The sequence below is a fragment of the Somniosus microcephalus genome, chromosome 7 (genome assembly GCF_052327205.1).
Source record: "Somniosus microcephalus isolate GS21.2 chromosome 7, FLI_Smic_1.0, whole genome shotgun sequence".
Lineage (NCBI taxonomy): Eukaryota > Metazoa > Chordata > Chondrichthyes > Squaliformes > Somniosidae > Somniosus > Somniosus microcephalus.
The window spans coordinates 3,394,058-3,412,573 of NC_140993.1; the positions used below are offsets into that span (position 1 = coordinate 3,394,058).

Below are 18,516 nucleotides of genomic sequence, written 5' to 3' on the forward strand. Positions count from 1 at the left end.
CATGGGATTGGGGGCAAGGTATTGACTTGGATAGAGAACTGGTTGGCAGACAGAAAGCAAAGAGTTGGAATAAACGGGTCTTTTTCAGAGTGGCAGGCAGTGACTAGTGGGGTACCGCAAGGATTGGTCCTAGGACCCCAGCTATTCACAATATATATTAATGATCTAGACAAGGGAACTAGATGTAATATCTCCAAATTTGCAGACGACACAAAGCTGGGTGGGCGTGTGTGCTGTGAGGAGGATGCCGAGAAACTCCAGGATGATTTGGACAGGTTGGATGATTGGGCAGAAGCATGGCAGGTGCAATATAACATGGATAAATGTGAGGTTATCCACTTTGGTGTCAAAAACAGGAAGGCAGATTATTATCTGAATGGCAATAGATTGGGAGAAGGGGAAGTGCAACGAGACCTGGGTGTCCTTTTGCACCAGTCGCTGAAGGTAAGCATGCAGGTGCAGCAGGCGGTTAAGAAGGCAAATGGTATGTTGGCCTTCGTAGCAAGAGGGTTTGAGTACAGGAACAAGGATGTCTTGCTGCAGTTGTACAGGGCCTTGGTGAGACCACACCTTGAGTATTGTGTGCAGTTTTGGTCGCCTTATCTGAGGAAGGATGTTCTTGCCATGGAGGGAGTGCAGCAAAGATTCATCAGACTGATACCTGGGATGGCAGGAATGACGTATGAGGAGAGATTGGGTTGATTGGGCTTATATTCACCTAAGTTTAGAAGAATGAGAGGGGATCTCATTGAAACTTATAAAATTCTAACAGGACTAGACAGACTAGATGCAGGAAGGATGTTCCCGATGGTCGGGGAGTCCAGGACCAGGATTCACAGTCTAAGGATAAGGGGTAAGCCATTTAGGACAGAGATGAGGAGGAATTTCTTCACCCAGAGAGTGGTGAACCTGTGGAATTCTCTACCACAGAAGGCAGTTGAGGCCAATTCATTAAATATATTCAAGAAGGAGTTAGATATATTCCTTAAGGCTAAAGGGATCAAGGGATATGGGGAGAAAGCAGGGACCGGGTACTGAATTTGGATGATCAGCCATGATCGCATTGAATGGCGGAGCAGGCTCGAGGGGCCGAATGGCCTACTCCTGCTCCTATCTTCAAGAAAAAAAAGGCAAATCGTGTTTTACCAACTTGAGGTAAAACACGATTGAGGGGTCAGTTCTGGGACCACTGCTTTTCTTGATATAAATTAATGATTTGGACGTGGGTGTACAGGGCACAATTTCAAAATCTGCAGATGACAGAAAACTTGGAAGTATAGTGAACAGTGAGGAGGAGAGTGATAGACTTCAGGAAGACATAGACAGGCTGGTGGAATGGGTGGACACGTGGCAGATGAAATTTAACACAGAAAAGTGCGAAGTGATAAATTTGGTGGAAGAATGAGGAGAGGCAATATAAACTAAAGGGTACAATCCTAAAGGGGGTGCATGAACAGAGAGACCTGGGGGTATGTGTGCACAAATCATTGAAGGTGGCAGGGCAGGTCGAGAAAGCGGTTAAAAAAGCTTACAGGATCCTGGACTTCATAAATAGAGGTATCGGGGTCGATTTTAACTCGGGCGCGGGGAATTGGCGGGTTCCCCGAATTTAGTGTTTCCCACACGATTCCAAATGGGTCTGTGAGATTGATGCAATTTTAACTCAATTGGCCAATTGATTTCCAGCGTGTAGGAAGCCTTGGCAATTGAGTATTCCCAGTCAGAAAGTCGCAGAATATGATGTCATCATTGCTGCTGCTTTTAAGAACATAAGAACATAAGAAGGTCCACAGCAAGCCTTGCTTCCTCTGCAGGCTTCCAACCTTCACCATTAACATGGCACAGGAGCCTGCAGGAGCAACGGCCAGCGGGAGGGCCAGATCTGCCCCCAAATTTGATGAGGCTTCACTCCAGGCATTACTGGATGGTGCTAGGGCCCACAGGGAGGTCCTGTTCCCTTCTTCAGGGAGGAAGAGGCCTCCCAGCCAGACCAAGGCTGTGTGGCTAGAGGTGGCAGGTCAAGTCAACTCCTTGGGGCTAACACGAAGAACGTGGTTGCAGTGCAGGAAAAGATTCCATGACCTTCTTCGCACTGGAAAAGTAAGTACTGTATGAAGTTTCCATCACCCTCAATCTGATCCCCATTGCCTTTCCTCACCAGCTCTCAGCTTTAGCAATCTCTTCCTGCACATCCCACTAGACACTCACATCCATGCACCCTTACCCATTCCCTCTCTCTCTATGCTCACATTCACAGAACTATTCCCCCATGCAGCCCTCACACTCCCTCTCACTCTGATGCTTTGAGCCTTGAGGATATCTCGGCCTCGGCGGGGGAGCAGCGCAGATTCACCAGAATGATCCCGGGGGCTAAAAGGGGTTAAGTTACGAGGACAGGTTGCACAGACTGGGCTTGTATTCCCTCGAGTTTAGAAGATTAAGGGGTGATCTGATCGAGGTGTTTAAGATGATTAAAGGAGTTGATGGGGTGGGGAGAGAGAGAAACTGTTTCCTCTGGTGGGGGGAGTCCAGAACAAGGGGGCAGAACCTTAAAATTAGAGCCCGGCCGTTCAGGGGTGACGTCAGGAAGCACTTCTTCACACAAAGGGCGGTGGAAATCTGGAACTCTCGCCCCAAAAAGCTGTGGGTCAATAGAAAATGTTGAGGCTGAGATCGATAGATTTTTGATGGGTTTGGGTATTATGGGTTATGGGACCAGGGTGGGTAAATGGAGTTAAGTTACAGATCAGCCATGATCGAATTGAATGGTGGGACAGGATCGAGGGGCTGAATGGCCTCCTCCTGCTCCTGTGTCTGGGAACATTGTGGGGTGGGTCTGGGATCAGGGAGACCTGGGAAAATGATGTGCACCAATCCCATAAATACCCCATAAATGCCCCAAACATACCCCATTAATACCATACACGCCACACACCCCTTACCTGTGGACATCCCAGCGCTGTGTAAGGACAGTAAGTGGAGCAGTGCACACGGAGCTGTTCGAAACACTGACAAACCTCACACTGTCCGACTCGCCAACGCTCGCCCATGGAGTAGAACCTGGCCTGGAATTCACAGTCCTGACAGGGCGCCGTCTGACACCTAAACACCAAGACAACGATAGTGTGGGAATATGTACTGCAGGACTCGAACCCCAAACCGAGGGACTCTGAACCCAGAGATCCCAAACCCCGAACCGAGCGACCCAAACCCCAAACCCCGAACCAAGGGACCCAAACCCCAATCCCCGAACCCTGAACCCAGAGACCCCAATCCCCGAACCAAGGGGCCCAAACCCCAAACCCCGAAGCAAGGGACCCAAACCCCCAAACCACGAACCCTGAACCCTGAACCCAGAGACCCCAATCCCCGAACCGAGGGACCCAAACCCCAAACCGAGGGACCCAAATCCCAATCCCCGAACCAAGGGACCCAAACCCCAAACCACGAACCCTGAAACCTCAATCCCCGAACCAAGGGACCCAAACCCCAATCCCCGAACCAAGTGACCCAAAACCCAAACCCCGAGACCCTGAACCCCGAGACCCCAAAGCCCAATCCCCGAACCAAGGGACCCAAACCCCAATCCCCGAGACCCTGAACCCCGAGACCCCAAACCCCAATCCCCGAACCGAGGGACACAAACCCCAAACCCCGAGTTACCTGCGAGCTTTGCGGTAAATTCCTCTACACGGGTTGCCGTGCCCATGTTGTTTGGGGTTATTGGGGCTGCGGAACGACCATTGAACACTCTGAACCCCACATGGTCCCAGACAGTCGCCCCAGGCAGACCAACTCGACCAGCCACAGTCCACTGGTGTCGGGAATAAAAGACGAAGAAACCGTGTTAAAAACTGGCAAGAAATCAATAGGAATTGAATTCCGGTCTGGACACACGCCGGGTCCCTCACCCTCAGACAGATCGGGGGAACAGGAGGAGTCTCACAACGGGTCTGGGTGCTTTTCCCGGGCACAGAATCTCCCCGTTCTCTCCACCTCTCTAACTCAATGTTCCACCCACCCTCCGTATTCTTCCCATACCCCACCCTGTACCCCTGAACCCCCCCATACTCCACCCCCATACCTCACCCACCCCCGTACCCCACCCATCCCCCATACCCCACCCACCCCCATACCTCACCCACCCCCGTACCCCCATACCAAACCCCACCGTACCCCACCCCCTGTAACCCACCCATCCACCCACCCCACCCCCTGTAACCCACCCACCCTGTACCCCACCCACCCTGTACCCCACCCACCCCCCATGCCCTGTGTTATCTCAATCCCTGATTTATCACAGATTGATGAATCGTGCCGCTCTCTCTCCTCCGCTCACTGTTCCTGAGCTCTTCTGTTTCCCGTCTCCGAGTATCATTTACCTGAACACTCCGGATTGTGCCGGCAGAGCTCCAAACGGCCATTGTGACAGGAGCAGATCTCACAGTTGACTTTGACCAGCTGGCCCGGCCAGTATTTCACCCCGTCCACATGACATGGACAGTCCGCAGGGTGGACACAGCGCTGGTTAACGTCCAGTACCAGACCCTCGGGGCACCAGCAGCCTGCACACAACACACCAAGAATTCAGCCCAGGAGACAGGCAGTGTACAATAGTCACCCCCCAGTTCCTGCTCTCCACAACCAAATCGCCGGTGTCACAGAGTGTTAGCACACCAGGGGAATCACAGCTAATCCTGATCGATTCCTCACTTGATACACAGGCAGACAGACACACACAGACACACACAGAAACACACAGAGACAGACAGACACACACACACACACACACACAGACACCCACAGGCACACCCACCCACAGACACACAGTCACCCACAGACATACACAAAGAAACACACAGAAACAGACAGACACACACACAAATAGACACGCACACAGACACCCACAGACACACAGACACCCACAGACAAGCACATGCACCAGACACTCACACACACAGACACTCAGACACACACACACAGATGCACACAAACAACAACAACTTGCATTTATATAGCATCTTTAACATCGTAAAATGTTCCAAGGCGCTTCACAGGAGCGGTTATCAGACAGGCAGAGTGGGGTGCACCTGGCCCCGTGCTCAATGTCTGTGTCCTCGAAATCCTTGTGACCACCTCAAGCTTCCCTCCACCTACCCGAGAAACACATTCCTCCTTGGGGACAACTGGTCTCCATGGTTAGTTCTGCACAGGTCAAAGGACAAGTGGCACAATCTCGCATCACCAGATCCCCAGGACAGTGGTGTGTCTTCAAGCAGTCCTCAGAATGACAGGGAGCTGCAGAAATCAGAACAAGAGAATTAAAACTCGTGACATCAACAAACCATCAGAGCAGGAGCTGTATGCCTCAGAGACATGGACCATGTACAGCAGGCACCTCAAAGCACTGGAGAGGTACCACCAACACTGCCTCCGCAAGATCCTGCAAATCCATTGGCAGGATAGGCGCACCAACGTCAGTGTTCTGGCTCAGGCCAACATCCCCAGCATCGAAGCTTTGACCAAGCTCAATCAGCTCCGATGGACGGGCCACATCGTCTGCATGCCCGATACGAGACTCCCAAAACAAGCGCTCTACTCGGAGCTCTGGCACGGCAAGATAGCCCCAGGTGGGCAGAGGAAACGCTTCAAGGACACCCTCAAAGCCTCCTTGAAAAAGTGTAACATCCCCACTGACACCTGGGAATCCCTGGCCCAAGACCGCACAAAGTGGAGGAGAAGCATCCGGGAATGTGCCGAACACCTCGGGTCTCTTCGCCGGGAGCAAGTGGAAGCCAAGCGCAGGCAGCGCAAGGAGCGCACGTCAACCCAAGCACCCCACCCACCCGCCCCTTCAACCACTGTCTGCCCCACCTGTGACAGAGACTGTAGGTCCCGCATTGGACTCATCAGTCACCTGAGAACTCATTTTTAATGTGGAAGCAAGTCACCCTCGGTTCCGAGGGACTGCCTAAGAAGAGAAGAGGGCAGGAACACCAGAGATTAACTCAGGAATCCTGATAAAGAGGGAGAAAATAAAATGAGAGTGAACTAGCTAGAAATATAAAAACAGATTGTAAAAGCTTCTACAAGTATGGAAAAAGGAAGAGATTAGTGAAAGTAAACATGGGTCCCTTAGGGGCAGAGACAGGAGAAATTCTAGTGGGGAATAAGGAAATTGCAGTCATCACATGCATACTTTATATCTGTCTTCACAGTAGTAGAAACAAAAAACATTCCAGAAATAGTGGGGAGCCAAGGGTCTAATGAGTCATATGGCACAGGAGGCCGCCATTCGGCCCATCGAGTCCGTGCCGGCTCTGTAGAGCAATCCAGTCAGTCCCATTCCCCCGCTCTATCCCCGTAGCCCTGCAAGTTTATTTCCCTCAAGTGCCTATCCAGTCTCCCCTTGAAAACATTCAGTGTCTCCGCTTCCACCACTTCCGTCAGCAGCGAGTTCCAGGTCCTCACCACTCGCTGCGTAAAAAAGTTTTTCCTCACAACTCCCCTGTATCTCTTGCCCAAAACCTTAAATCTGTGTCCCCTAGTCCTTGTACCATCAACTAGTGGGAACAGCCTTTCCCCGTCTAGCCTATCCAAACCCGTCATAATCTTGTACACCTCTATCAAATCACCCCTCAACCTCCTTTGCTCTAATGAAAATAAATCCAGCTTCTCCAACCTGTCCTTGTAGCTAAGATCCCCCATCCCCGGAACCATTCTGGTAAATCTCCTCTGCACCCTCTCAAGGACCTTCACATCCTTCCTAAAGTGTGGTGACCAGAACTGGACGCAATACTCCAGTTGTGGCCTAACCAGCGCTTTATAAAGGTTCAGCATAACTTCTCTACTTTTGTACTCAATACCTCTATTTATGAAGCCCAAGATCCCATATGCTTTGTTAACCACTCTCTCAATATGTCCTGCCACCTTCAGGGACCTATGCACATTAACTCCCAGGTCCCTCTGTCCCTGCACACTCTTTAAAACTATGCCATTAAGTGTATATTGCCTCTCCCTGTTCCTTCTGCCAAAATGCATCACCTCACACTTCTCTGTATTAAATTCCATCTGCCACTTGTCTGCCCATTCTGCTAGTCTTTCTATGTCCTGTTGCAGCCAATTCAAATCAAATCAACTTTATTGTCATTGTTAGTGCACAAGTGCAGTACAACGAAATGTAGGCTTGCGGCTCCCGAGAGTGTACATTTAGATTAAGACATTTAAACATTCAACATACATTTGGCTTGTAATACATTAACATAAACATAACCATAATAAAGTGCATTGGCAGATGTGCAGGCTTTAGAGTTTATTTGTGGAGTTCAGTAGGATGACAGCCCTGGGAAAGAAGCTGTTCCTAAATCTGGTCGTACGGGTGCGAATGCATCTGTAGCGTCTCCCAGATGGCAGGAGGGCGAACAGACTGTGGCTGGGGTGGGTAGGGTCTTTGATGATGGACCGTGACCTCCGTAAACAGCGTTTCTGGTATATGTGCTCTATGGTCGGTAGCCGGTAATGCGTTGGGCAGTTTTGACTACCCGCTGCAGGGCTTTCCGGTCATAGTAGCTACAGCTGCCATACCATACTGTGATACAGTTTGTCAGGATGCTCTCTATTGTGCAGCGGTAAAAGTTAGAGAGGATCAGGGGTGACAGGTTACATCCCTTCAGCCTCCTTAGGAAATATAGGCGCTGCTGGGCCTTCTTCACCAGGAGAGGTCTTCCGTGATGTGGACTCCGAGGAACTTAAAGCTGTCCACCCTTTCCACCACAGCCCCATTGATGTGGATGGGGGTGTGACTTCCGCCTTTAGACTTCCTGAAGTCCACAATGATTTCTTTGGTTTTCTTGATGTTAAGGGCCAGGTTGTTATTGGCGCACCACTTCACGAGATGCTGGACCTCCTCCCTGTAGGCTGACTCATCGTTGTTGGTGATCTGGCCTACTACCGTGGTATCATCCGCAAACTTGATGATGGTGTTGGAACCATGAACAGCCACACAGTCGTGGGTGAAGAGGGAGTAGAGGAGGGGGCTCAGCACACATCCTTGTGGGGCCCCCGTGTTTAGGGTATCATCCTCACTGTTTGCCACACCCTCAAGTTTGGTGTCATTGGCAAATTTAGAAATTCTACTCTGTATTCCAATATCCAGGTTATTTATAAATATCAAAAAAAGCAGTGGCCCCAGCACTGACCCTTGGGGAACACTGTAGTGTCCGTGTGTAGATAAAGACACTGAAGACAGGAGTTGGTTCATAGGTATTTACTAAGCAAGTCTGGGGGGGGTTTCTAAAGGATATACACAATACACAGGCTTATATAGCCCAAGTGGCAATTACCGGCATTACGCACACCTGGGGCTCTTAAAGGCACATACACCATAATTGCTCTTAAAGGCACATACACCACAATTCCTCCCCTTCCAGCTAACTAGTACATCATATTTTAAGTAATTATTAATTACATGTTATATGCAAAATAATATACATTGCTGTATTAATTAATTATAAGTTAGTCTCTCAGGAGGCTTCCTGACTTGGTCCGGATAACGCCTCGGGGGTGTAGTAGTTTCTGGTGGTGTAGTAGGTTCTTCTGGCAAGGCTGATTCGGCTTGAAGGCCAGTGTCGGGTTCATCGGGCTCCAGTATCACCGAATCGGAGGTAGATATGGGTATCTCTACTTCATCGTTAGATGTATAGAGTGGTGGTGTAGGTTGTCCCTTTTCAGATGACTTGATGATTTGGTCAGCATGGCGCCTTATTATGCTGTCTCCGATGTCCACGGTATACATCAGTGGTCCTAATCGTGTGCAGATAGTTCCAGGCTGCCATTTCTCGGTACGGTAGTCCCGGGCCAAAACCGGTTGGCCTATCTGGAAGGCCCTAGTTGGCCTTTCATTCATGCCCTGAAACTGCCGGTTCTCCACGTCCCTTCGGATGTTGGGCTTGACCAAATCCAGCCGGCATCTTAGGTTTCTATTGTAGAACATCATGGCGGGAGTTTGGTTAGTAACCATATGTGTTGCATTCCTATATGCAAATAAGAAGTTATCCACCTTGTGCTGAAGTTTTATGTCTTCATTACCCATGGCCTTGATGGCCTTCTTGAAGGTCTGGACAAACCTTTCAGCCAATCCATTGGTGGCGGGATGGTATGGGGCGGACGTGTAGTGCTTTACCCCATTGTTCTTTAAGAACTTTCTGAATTCTTCGGACACAAATTGCAGTCCATTATCAGAACATATCTGCTCCGGCAGCCCATTCCTGGCAAATATGGTCCTTAATACTGTGATGGTTTTTGCCGTGGTGGTGGAGGACATCTTTATTACCTCCGGCCACTTGGAGTGTGCATCAACTGCGATTAAGAACATTGAGTCCATAAATGGACCAGCAAAGTCGATGTGCACCCTTTGCCAGGGAGATGAGGGCCACTCCCATGGATGTAGAGGGGCCTGTGGCGGAGCATTTTGGACCTTCTGGCATCCTAGGCAGCTCTTGGTCATGTCTTCGATGTCTCCATCGATACCTGGCCACCATACAAACGCCCTAGCTAGGTTCTTCATTTTCACTCCACCCAGATGCCACTCGTGAAGCTCCTTTAGTACTTTATCCTGGAGTTTGGGTGGAATCACCACTCTGGATCCACACATCAAGGTTCCTTGGCACACTGACAGCTGTTCTCTTCTTTGCGAGAATGCTGGCAACAGTGGTTCGCCATGTGCTGGCCATCCCTTCATTGTTAAATCGTAGACCCGTGAGAGAGTAGGGTCATTTCTTGTCTCCCTTTCAATGGCAGAATTTGTCACCGGTAGACATTCCACTATGGTAGAGTGGAATATCTCTACTGGGTCTACTGTAGGTGCCTCTTCTATCGTTGGCAACGGTAGGCGTGATAAACCGTCAGCATTCCCATGCTGTTTTGACCCTTTGTATTCAATGTTGTATTGGTGTGCCCCTAGAAAAAGGGACCACCTCTGTAGTCTTTGTGCCGTCATAATGGGGACACCTTTTTTAGGGTTGAATATGGAGATGAGGGGTTGATGGTCAGTCAGCAAGGTAAATTTTTGTCCGTGTAGGTAATGGTTGAATTTCTTCACTCCCCATACCAGGCTGAGTGCTTCCCTGTCTATCTGGGCATAGTTACGCTCAGCTGAGTTCAATGAGCGTGACGCAAAAGCTATCGGCCGTTCCGAGCCATCAGGGAATCTATGGGACAATACCGCTCCTATGCCGTAAGGGGATGCATCGCACGCCAGTCTGATTGGTAGTGATGGGTTGTAATGAGCCAAAATTTTCTCGGATGTGATTAAGTCTTTACATTTATGGAAGGCACGTTTACAGTCTTCGTTCCATTTCCAAATCACTCCTGTCTGTAGAAGATCATTAAGAGGGTGTAGAATAGTTGATAAGTTCGGTAAAAATTTATGATAGTAATTTATTAATCCCAGGAATGACCTTAATTGTGAAACATTTTCAGGTGCTGGGGCTTTTATAACTGCTTCAATTTTCTCAGGTGACTTATGCAACCCTTCCTTATTAATTATGTGGCCACAATATGATATCTGATTTTGGAAAAATTCGCACTTGGGGCGATTTGCTCGTAGGCCCCGTTCTTTCAGCCTAGTGAGCACCTGCTCCAAATTGGCAAGGTGCTCGTTGTCGTTTTCTCCTGTTATAAGGATGTCGTCTAGGTAGCATTGAGTCCCCGGAATCCCTTGCAGGACTTGCTCCATAGCTCTTTGCCAGATAGCTGGAGCTGATGCTATTCCAAAAACCAGTCGATTGTACTGGTACAGGCCTTTGTGTGTGTTTATTGTGAGATACTTTTTAGAGGTCTCCTCAACCTCCATCTGTAGATATGCTTGTGCCAAGTCAATTTTTGTGAAACGTTTCCCTCCGGATAGTGAGGTGAAAATATCTTCTATCCTCGGAAGAGGATACTGTACCGTGTGAAGGACCGGGTTTACAGTCACCTTAAAGTCCCCACAGATGCGAATTTTTCTGTTCCTCAGAGTTATTTTTCAATGTTTTTTTCATGACTGGAACGATGGGTGTTGCCCATTCGCTCCAATCTATTTTGGATAATACGCCTGCCTTTTCCAAATTCTTCAGCTCTGCCTCGACTGCTGGACGTATTGCGTATGGCACCGGTGTTGCCTTAAAAAATTTTGGAATTGCTGTATCTTCCACTTTTATTGAGGCGGTGATGCCTTTCAAGGTTCCTAGTTTCTCTTGAAACACTTCTTTGGCGTTGGCCAAGATGTCTTTTAATCGTTCAGGTATGATGTCATCATTGTTTTTTTCCTTACTGGTCACCGTCAGTGCCTGAATGGAGTGCCAGTCTAAACGTATCTTCCTCATCCATTCACGTCCCAACAACGGTGGACCACCATCTTGTAGAATGTATAAATACAACTTATGTATTTCTTTGCCGTTGTATACCACAGGCACCCTTATTTTTCCTTTGGGGTAGACTTTCTGCCCCGTATATGTTTTTAAGATAATGGATGTGTCTTTTAGAGGTATATGCGAAAATAGCCTCTCGTAATCTCGTCGATTTATTACGGTTAGAGCTGATCCTGTATCTAGCTCCATTTTAACTGGGGACCCTGCTATTGTGAGGGTAACCCAAATGGTTTGGTAATCCTCTTTGGCAAGTACATTATGTAATTTGAGACAGCTTAGTCTCTTGTTTCCGGAGTCGCTATCGCTATTCTGGTCTTCGGAGCTATTGTCCGTCATCATTTGTACCTTCCTGTACTTTTCTTTATTGATTTTTTGTTTTCTGTCAGTGGATTTATTTTGTCCAGATTGGCATACCCGTGCAATGTGTCCAATCTTACCACATTGCCTGCATGCTTTGCCCTTGAACCAGCAGTCCCTCTGGTTATGGGTGGATCTGCCGCAGCGATAACATCTTCCGAATTCCTGTGTCATTTTATGGGTGCCGAAGTCCTGTGTCTCTTGTTGTATCTCTGCAGCTCCTTTTGCTGCTGCTTCGTATGATACAGCCATACTGAAAGCTTTGTCCAATGTTAAATCTTTTTCAGAAAGCAGTCTTTTTTTGTGTTCCTTCACTTAAGAGACCGCAAACAAATTTGTCTCGAAGATAATCCGATAGTCCTGCTCCGAATTGGCAGTACTTTGATAGCTTTCTTAATTCGTTTAGGTAATCAGCGTTACTTTCATTCTTGTGTTGATTTCTCTTGAAGAACTTGAATCGTTCCGCTATCAGCAGCGGTGTTGGGTTTAAATGCTCCTGCAGGGTATCAACAATTTCTTTAAAAGTCTTGTCCTTTGGTTTGGCTGGAGAGATTCAATTTCGTAACAGCCCGTATGTCTTCGCGCCCATTAAGTTCAGAAGTACTGAAGCTTTTTTTTCATCTGTTATTCCATTTGCAGTGCAATAAACCTCTACTCTTTCCACGTATGTGGTCCAATCTTCTACTTCGCCATCAAAAGCCTCAATATTACCAGATTCAGGCATTTCAGAAAAGATATGGCGCTTCCCGCGCTTTTTTTTCTCTCTCTGTAGCAACGATATGGCGCTTCCCGCGCTTTCCCGCCGCTGCTACCGATAACAACGCTGTTTTACTGTGGTTTCCGTTTATTCACTGTTGGAGACTCGTTCCCGACGGAGGTCTAAACGCTGACCTGCTTGCCGCGCCGGCCGTCTCTTGAGTGCACCCTCCCAGTCCGTTATTGCTTGCCTCCGATTTCGCTGCCTGTCTCAGCTGTAGAGCCCGCCGCTGGAGCTCCAGCCTGACGCCCAGGAAGGATTAGCGCAGTACCTGCCATCAGCTTGGCCAGCTGGTGAAACCACAGATTCTCTTACTTCCTTGAGTCTTCTGGACGCTGGAGGAATCGATGTCCTTGAGGTGCTGCCGAATTGCAGGTAAGTCCGTTTCCACTTCGTCGCCACTGTAGTGTCCGTGTGTAGATAAAGACACTGAAGACAGGAGTTGGTTCATAGGTATTTACTAAGCAAGTCTGGGGGGGGGTTTCTAAAGGATATACACAATACACAGGCTTATATAGCCCAAGTGGCAATTACCGGCATTACGCACACCTGGGGCTCTTAAAGGCACATACACCATAATTGCTCTTAAAGGCACATACACCACAAACACCACTGTCTACCATCCTCCAGTCTGAAAAACAGCCATTTACCACGACTCGCTGTTTTCTGTCCTTAAGCCAATTCCATATCCAAGCTGCCACTGACCCACCTATTCCATGAGCCTCAATTTTGTTAACCAGCCTTCTATGTGGTACTTTGTCAAAACACCTTCCTAAAATCCATGTAAACAACATCCATTGCATTTCCTTCATCAATCCTCTCTGTTATTTCATAAGATGTGAGGAACTTAAAGTAATTAATATTAGCAAAGAACAAGTACTGGAGAAATTGATGGGACTAAAATTGAAGGACTTTTCTGTCTCGAAGATTGAGACCATCCGTTCAGCTGCCTCTGCCGCTTTCCTCCCTTCCCCTAGCCCACCGGGCCAAATTTCTCCTAATGTTCCCCCCTGCCCTAGCCCTGGGCTCGCATCTTTCTCTAGTTTCTCTCCTATCACCTCTCCAAGCTCATCTTGTACATGAGCCCCACCTCCTGTCCCCTCGACCCTATTCCCATCAAACTGCTGACAGCCCAACTTCCCTTCCTGGCTCCCATGTTAGCTGATATTGTTAATGGTTCCCTCTCCTTAGATACTGTCCCCCTCTCCTTCAAATCTGCCGTCATTAACCCTCTCGAAAAACCAACCCTTGATCCCTCCGTCCTTGCAAACTATCGCCCCATCTCCAACCTCCTTTCCTCTCCAAAGTCCTTGAACGTGTTGTCGCCTCTCAAATCCGTGCCCATCTTTCCTGCAATTCAATGTTTGATTGCATCCAATCAGGTTTCCGCCCCTTATTAAAGTCACAAGTTACATCCTTTGTGACTGTGACAAAGGTAAACTCTCCCTCCTCATCCTTCTTGACTTGTCTGCAGCCTTTGACACGGTTGACCACTCCATCCTTCTCCAACATCTCTCCACCATCGCCCAGCTGGGTGGGGCTGCACTCGCCTGGTTCCATTCTTATCTATCTGATCATAGACAAGAATCACCTGCAACGGCTTCTCTTCCCGCTCCCGCATCGTGACCTCTGGGGCCCCCCAAGGATCTATCCTTGGTCCCCTCCTATTTCTCATCTCCATGCTGCCCCTTGGCGACATCATCCGAAAACACAGCGTCAGTTTCTACCCATTTATTCCTACTTTCTGTTTTCTGTCCATTAATCGATCCTCAATCCATGCTAAAATATTGAATGAAATCAGTATTTGTAGGGAAATGGTGTTAGGGAAATTGACGGGATTGAAGGCCGATAAATCCCCAGGGCCTGATAATCTACATCCTAGGGTACTTAAGGAAGTGGCCCTAGAAATAGTAGATGCATTGCTGATCATCTTCCAACATTCGATAGACTCTGGAACAGTGCCCATGGATTGGAGGGTAGCTAATGTAACCCCACTATTTAAAAAAGGTGGTAGAGAAAAAATGGGGAATTACAGACCGGTAAGCCTGACATCGGTAGTGGGGAAAATGCTAGAGTCCATTATAAAAGATGTAATAGCAGAGCACTTGGAAAGCAGTGACAGGATTGGACAAAGTCAACATGGATTTACAAAAGGTAAATCGTGCTTGACTAATCTACTGGAATTTTTTGAGGATGTAACTGGTAACATAGATAAGGGAGAACCAGTGGATGTGGTGTATTTGGACTTTCAGAAGGCTTTCGATAAGGTCCCGCATAAGAGACTAGCGTGTAAAGTTAAGGCACATGGGATTGGGGGTAAGGTACTGTCTTGGATAGAAAACTGGTTGGCAGACAGGAAGCAAAGAGTTGGAATAAACGGGTCTTTTTCCGAGTGGAAGGCAGTGACTAGTGGGGTACCGCAGGGATCGGTGCTAGGACCCCAGCTATTCACAATATATATTAATGATCTAGATGAGGGAACTAGATGTAATATCTCCAAGTTTGCAGACGACACAAAGCTGGGTGGGCGTGTGTGCTGTGAGGAGGATGCAGAGAAACTCCAGTATGATTTGGACAGGTTGGGCGATTGGGCAGATGCATGGCAGATGCAGCATAATGTGGATAAATGCGAGGTTATCCACTTTGGTGGCAAAAACAGGAAGGCAGATTATTATCTGAATGGCAATAGATTGGGAGAAGGGGAAGTGCAACGAGACCTGGGTGTCCTTGTGCACCAGTCGCTGAAGGTAAGCATGCAGGTGCAGCAGGTGGTTAAGAAGACAAATGGTATGTTGGCCTTCATAGCGAGAGGATTCAAGTACAGGAGCAAGGATGTCTTGCTGCAGTTGTACAGGGCCTTGGTGAGACCACATCTTGAGTATTGTGTGCAGTTTTGGTCACCTTATCTGAGGAAGGATGTTCTTGCCATGGAGGAAGTGCAGCGAAGATTCACCAGGCTGATACCTGGGATGGCAGGAATGACGTATGAGGAGAGATTGGGTCGATTGGGCTTATATTCGCTAGAGTTTTGAAGAATGAGAGGGGATCTCATTGAAATTTATAAAATTCTGACAGGACTAGACAGATTAGATGCAGGAAGGATGTTCCCGATGGCGGGGGAGTCCCGAACCAGGGGTCACAGTCTAAGGATAAGGGGTAAGCCATTTAGGACAGAGATGAGGAGGAATTTCTTCACCCAGAGAGTGGTGAACCTGTGGAATTCTCTACCACAGAAGGCAGTTGAGGCCAATTCATTAAATATATTCAAGAAGGAGTTAGATATATTTCTTAAGGCTAAAGGGATCAAGGGATATGGGGAGAAGGCAGGGACAGGGTACTGAATTTGGATGATCAGCCATGATCGCATTGAATGGCGGAGCAGGCTCGAGGGGCCGAATGGCCTACTCCTGCTCCTATCTTCTATGTTTCTATGTTTCTATGTTACCCCCAACCCCATGAGCCTTATCTCATTGAAACATACAAAATTCTTACAGGGCTTGACAGGGTAGATGCAGGGAGACTGTTGCCCCTGGCTGGGGAGTCTAGAACCAGGGGTCACAGTCTCAGAATAAGGGGTCGGCCATTTAGGACTGAGATGAGGAGAAATTTCTTCACTCAGAGGGTGGTGAATCTTTGGAATTCTCTGCCCCAGAGGGCTGTGGAGGCTCAGTCGTTGAGTATATTCAAGGTTCTGAGGATTCATGAAGAGTTTATTTGTAAATGTTCAAAGCTTTAGAAACCACATCAACACACGAGAGTAGAACGATGCACAGTTATAATCTCGAGAGACACTGGGGTTAGTCAGGTTAAAAGTGGGGGTGAGAGTTCTGGGGATGTATTTATTACAAGGTCTGGTTGACAGAACGTTGCAAGGAGGAAAGTGACAAGAGGACATTATGGCTGGAGAATCGATCCAAGTTAGATCAAAATATTCAATACCTGTAACAGGAAAAGGCTTGAAAATCAAACATGCACATCCAGTTTTAAAAATGTAATCCCACCCATTCTAACCTATTCTCCCCATATCCCCCAATCCCACCTTCTCCCCATATCCCCCAATCCCACCTTCTCCCCATATCCCCCAATCCCACCTTCTCCCCATATCCCCCATCCCACCTTCTCCCCATATCCCCCAATCCCACCTTCTCCCCATATCCCCCAATCCCACCTTCTCTCCATATCCCCCAATCCCACCTTCTCCCCATATCCCCCAATCCCACCTTCTCCCCATATCATAAGAACAGAAGAAATAGGAGCAGGAGTCGGCCATTCGGCCCCTCGAGTCTGTTCCGCCATTCAATAAGATCATGGCTGATCTTCTACCTCATCTCCACTTTCCTGCACTATCCCCATATCCCTCGATTCCCTTAATATCCAAAAATCTATCGATCTCTGTCTTGAATATACTCAACGACTGAGCCCCCACAGCCCTCTGGGGTAGAGAATTCCAAAGATTCACCGCCCTCGGAGTGAAGAAATATCCCCAACCCCACCTACCCACCTTCTCCCCATATCCCCCAACCCCACCTACCCACCTTCTCCCCGTATCCCCAACCCCACCTACCCACCTTCTCCCCATATCCCCCAACCCCACCTACCCACCTTCTCCCCATATCCCCCAATCCCACCTACCCACCTTCTCCCCATATCCCTCAACCCCACCTACCCACCTTCTCCCCATATCCCCCAACCCCACCTACCCACCTTCTCCCCATATCCCCCAACCCCACCTACCCACCTTCTCCCCATATCCCTCAACCCCACCTACCCACCTTCTCCCCATATCCCCCAATCCCACCTACCCACCTTCTCCCCATATCCCCCAACCCCACCTACCCACCTTCTCCCCATATCCCCCAACCCCACCATCACCCCATAACCTCCAATCCCTTCCCATTGCCCCTGGACCCGAGTTATACTGCCCACCCCCAACCCCCACAGCGAATATTTTGCCCGGAGCAGATTTCCCGAACCCTGACAAGTCTTCTTTTATTTGCTGAAATTCCTGACACCGGGATTGTCTGTAATCAGAGTGAACTTACTGATGTCGAGGGTGACGGGTGAACCCGGCAGTTCCGTGCAGTGCCTCCCTCCATTACTCGGGCTGATACAGTCTCGCTGTCGTATCACCAGACCCTCACAGTCTTGGGTGCAGTTTGACCAGGATGTCCACTCTGTCCACTCACCGTCCACTGCAGACAGACCAAGAGTCGGTCAGGGAGGGCAACAAACACATTCTACACTTGTAACACACCCTGAGGGGCGCTGGACACAGAGCTGGGAATACCTGGGGGTGTACGTACACAAGTCTTTGAGTGTGGCAGGACAAGTTGAGAAGGCTGTTAAAAAGCATTTGGGATTCTGGGCTTTATTAATAGAAGCATAGAGTACAAAAGCAAGGAAGTTATGCTAAACCTTTATAAAATGCTGGTTTGACATTGGCTGGAGTATTGTGTCCAATTCTGGGCACCGCACTTTAGGAAGGATGTCAAGGCCTTGGAGAGGGTGCAGAAGAGATTGACCAGAATAGTTCCAGGGATGAGGGACTTCAGTTATGTGGAGAGACTGGAGAAGCTGGGATTGTTCTCCTTAGAGCAGAGAAGGCTAAGAGGAGATTTAATAGAGGTGTTCAAAATCATGAGTGGTTTAGACAGAGTAAATAAGGAGAAACTGTTCCCAGTGGCAGGAGGGTCGGTAACCAGAGGACACAGAGTGAAGGGAATTGTCAAAAGAACCAGAGGGGAGATGAGGAGAATGTTTTTACGCAGCGAGTTGTTGTGATCTGGAACGCGCTGCCTGAAAGGGCGGTGGAAGCAGATTCAATGATGACTTTCAAAAGCGAATTGGAGAAATACATTAAGGGAAAAATTCACAGGGCTGTGGGGAAAGAGCAGGGGGGAGTGGGACTAATTGGAGAGCTCGTTCAAAGAGCCGGCACAGGCACGATGGGTCGAATGGCCTCCTTCTGTGCTATAATTCTACCCTCCTATTCGG

General features: G+C 48.6%; 1 protein-coding gene across 1 annotated transcript in view; it reads right to left on the minus strand.

The window, feature by feature from the left end:
* sspo (SCO-spondin) overlaps positions 1-18,516 on the minus strand; it is a 546,162-nt gene that overhangs the window by 352,724 nt on the left and 174,922 nt on the right. Inside the window, exons 24-28 of the mRNA XM_085993923.1 lie at positions 17,565-17,714; positions 5,158-5,298; positions 4,383-4,565; positions 3,664-3,814; positions 2,943-3,102 (exon numbers count right to left, since the gene is read on the minus strand). Of these exons, the coding sequence (XP_085850049.1) occupies positions 2,943-3,102; positions 3,664-3,814; positions 4,383-4,565; positions 5,158-5,298; positions 17,565-17,714 (785 nt within the window). The remainder of the gene's footprint in view (positions 1-2,942; positions 3,103-3,663; positions 3,815-4,382; positions 4,566-5,157; positions 5,299-17,564; positions 17,715-18,516) is intronic.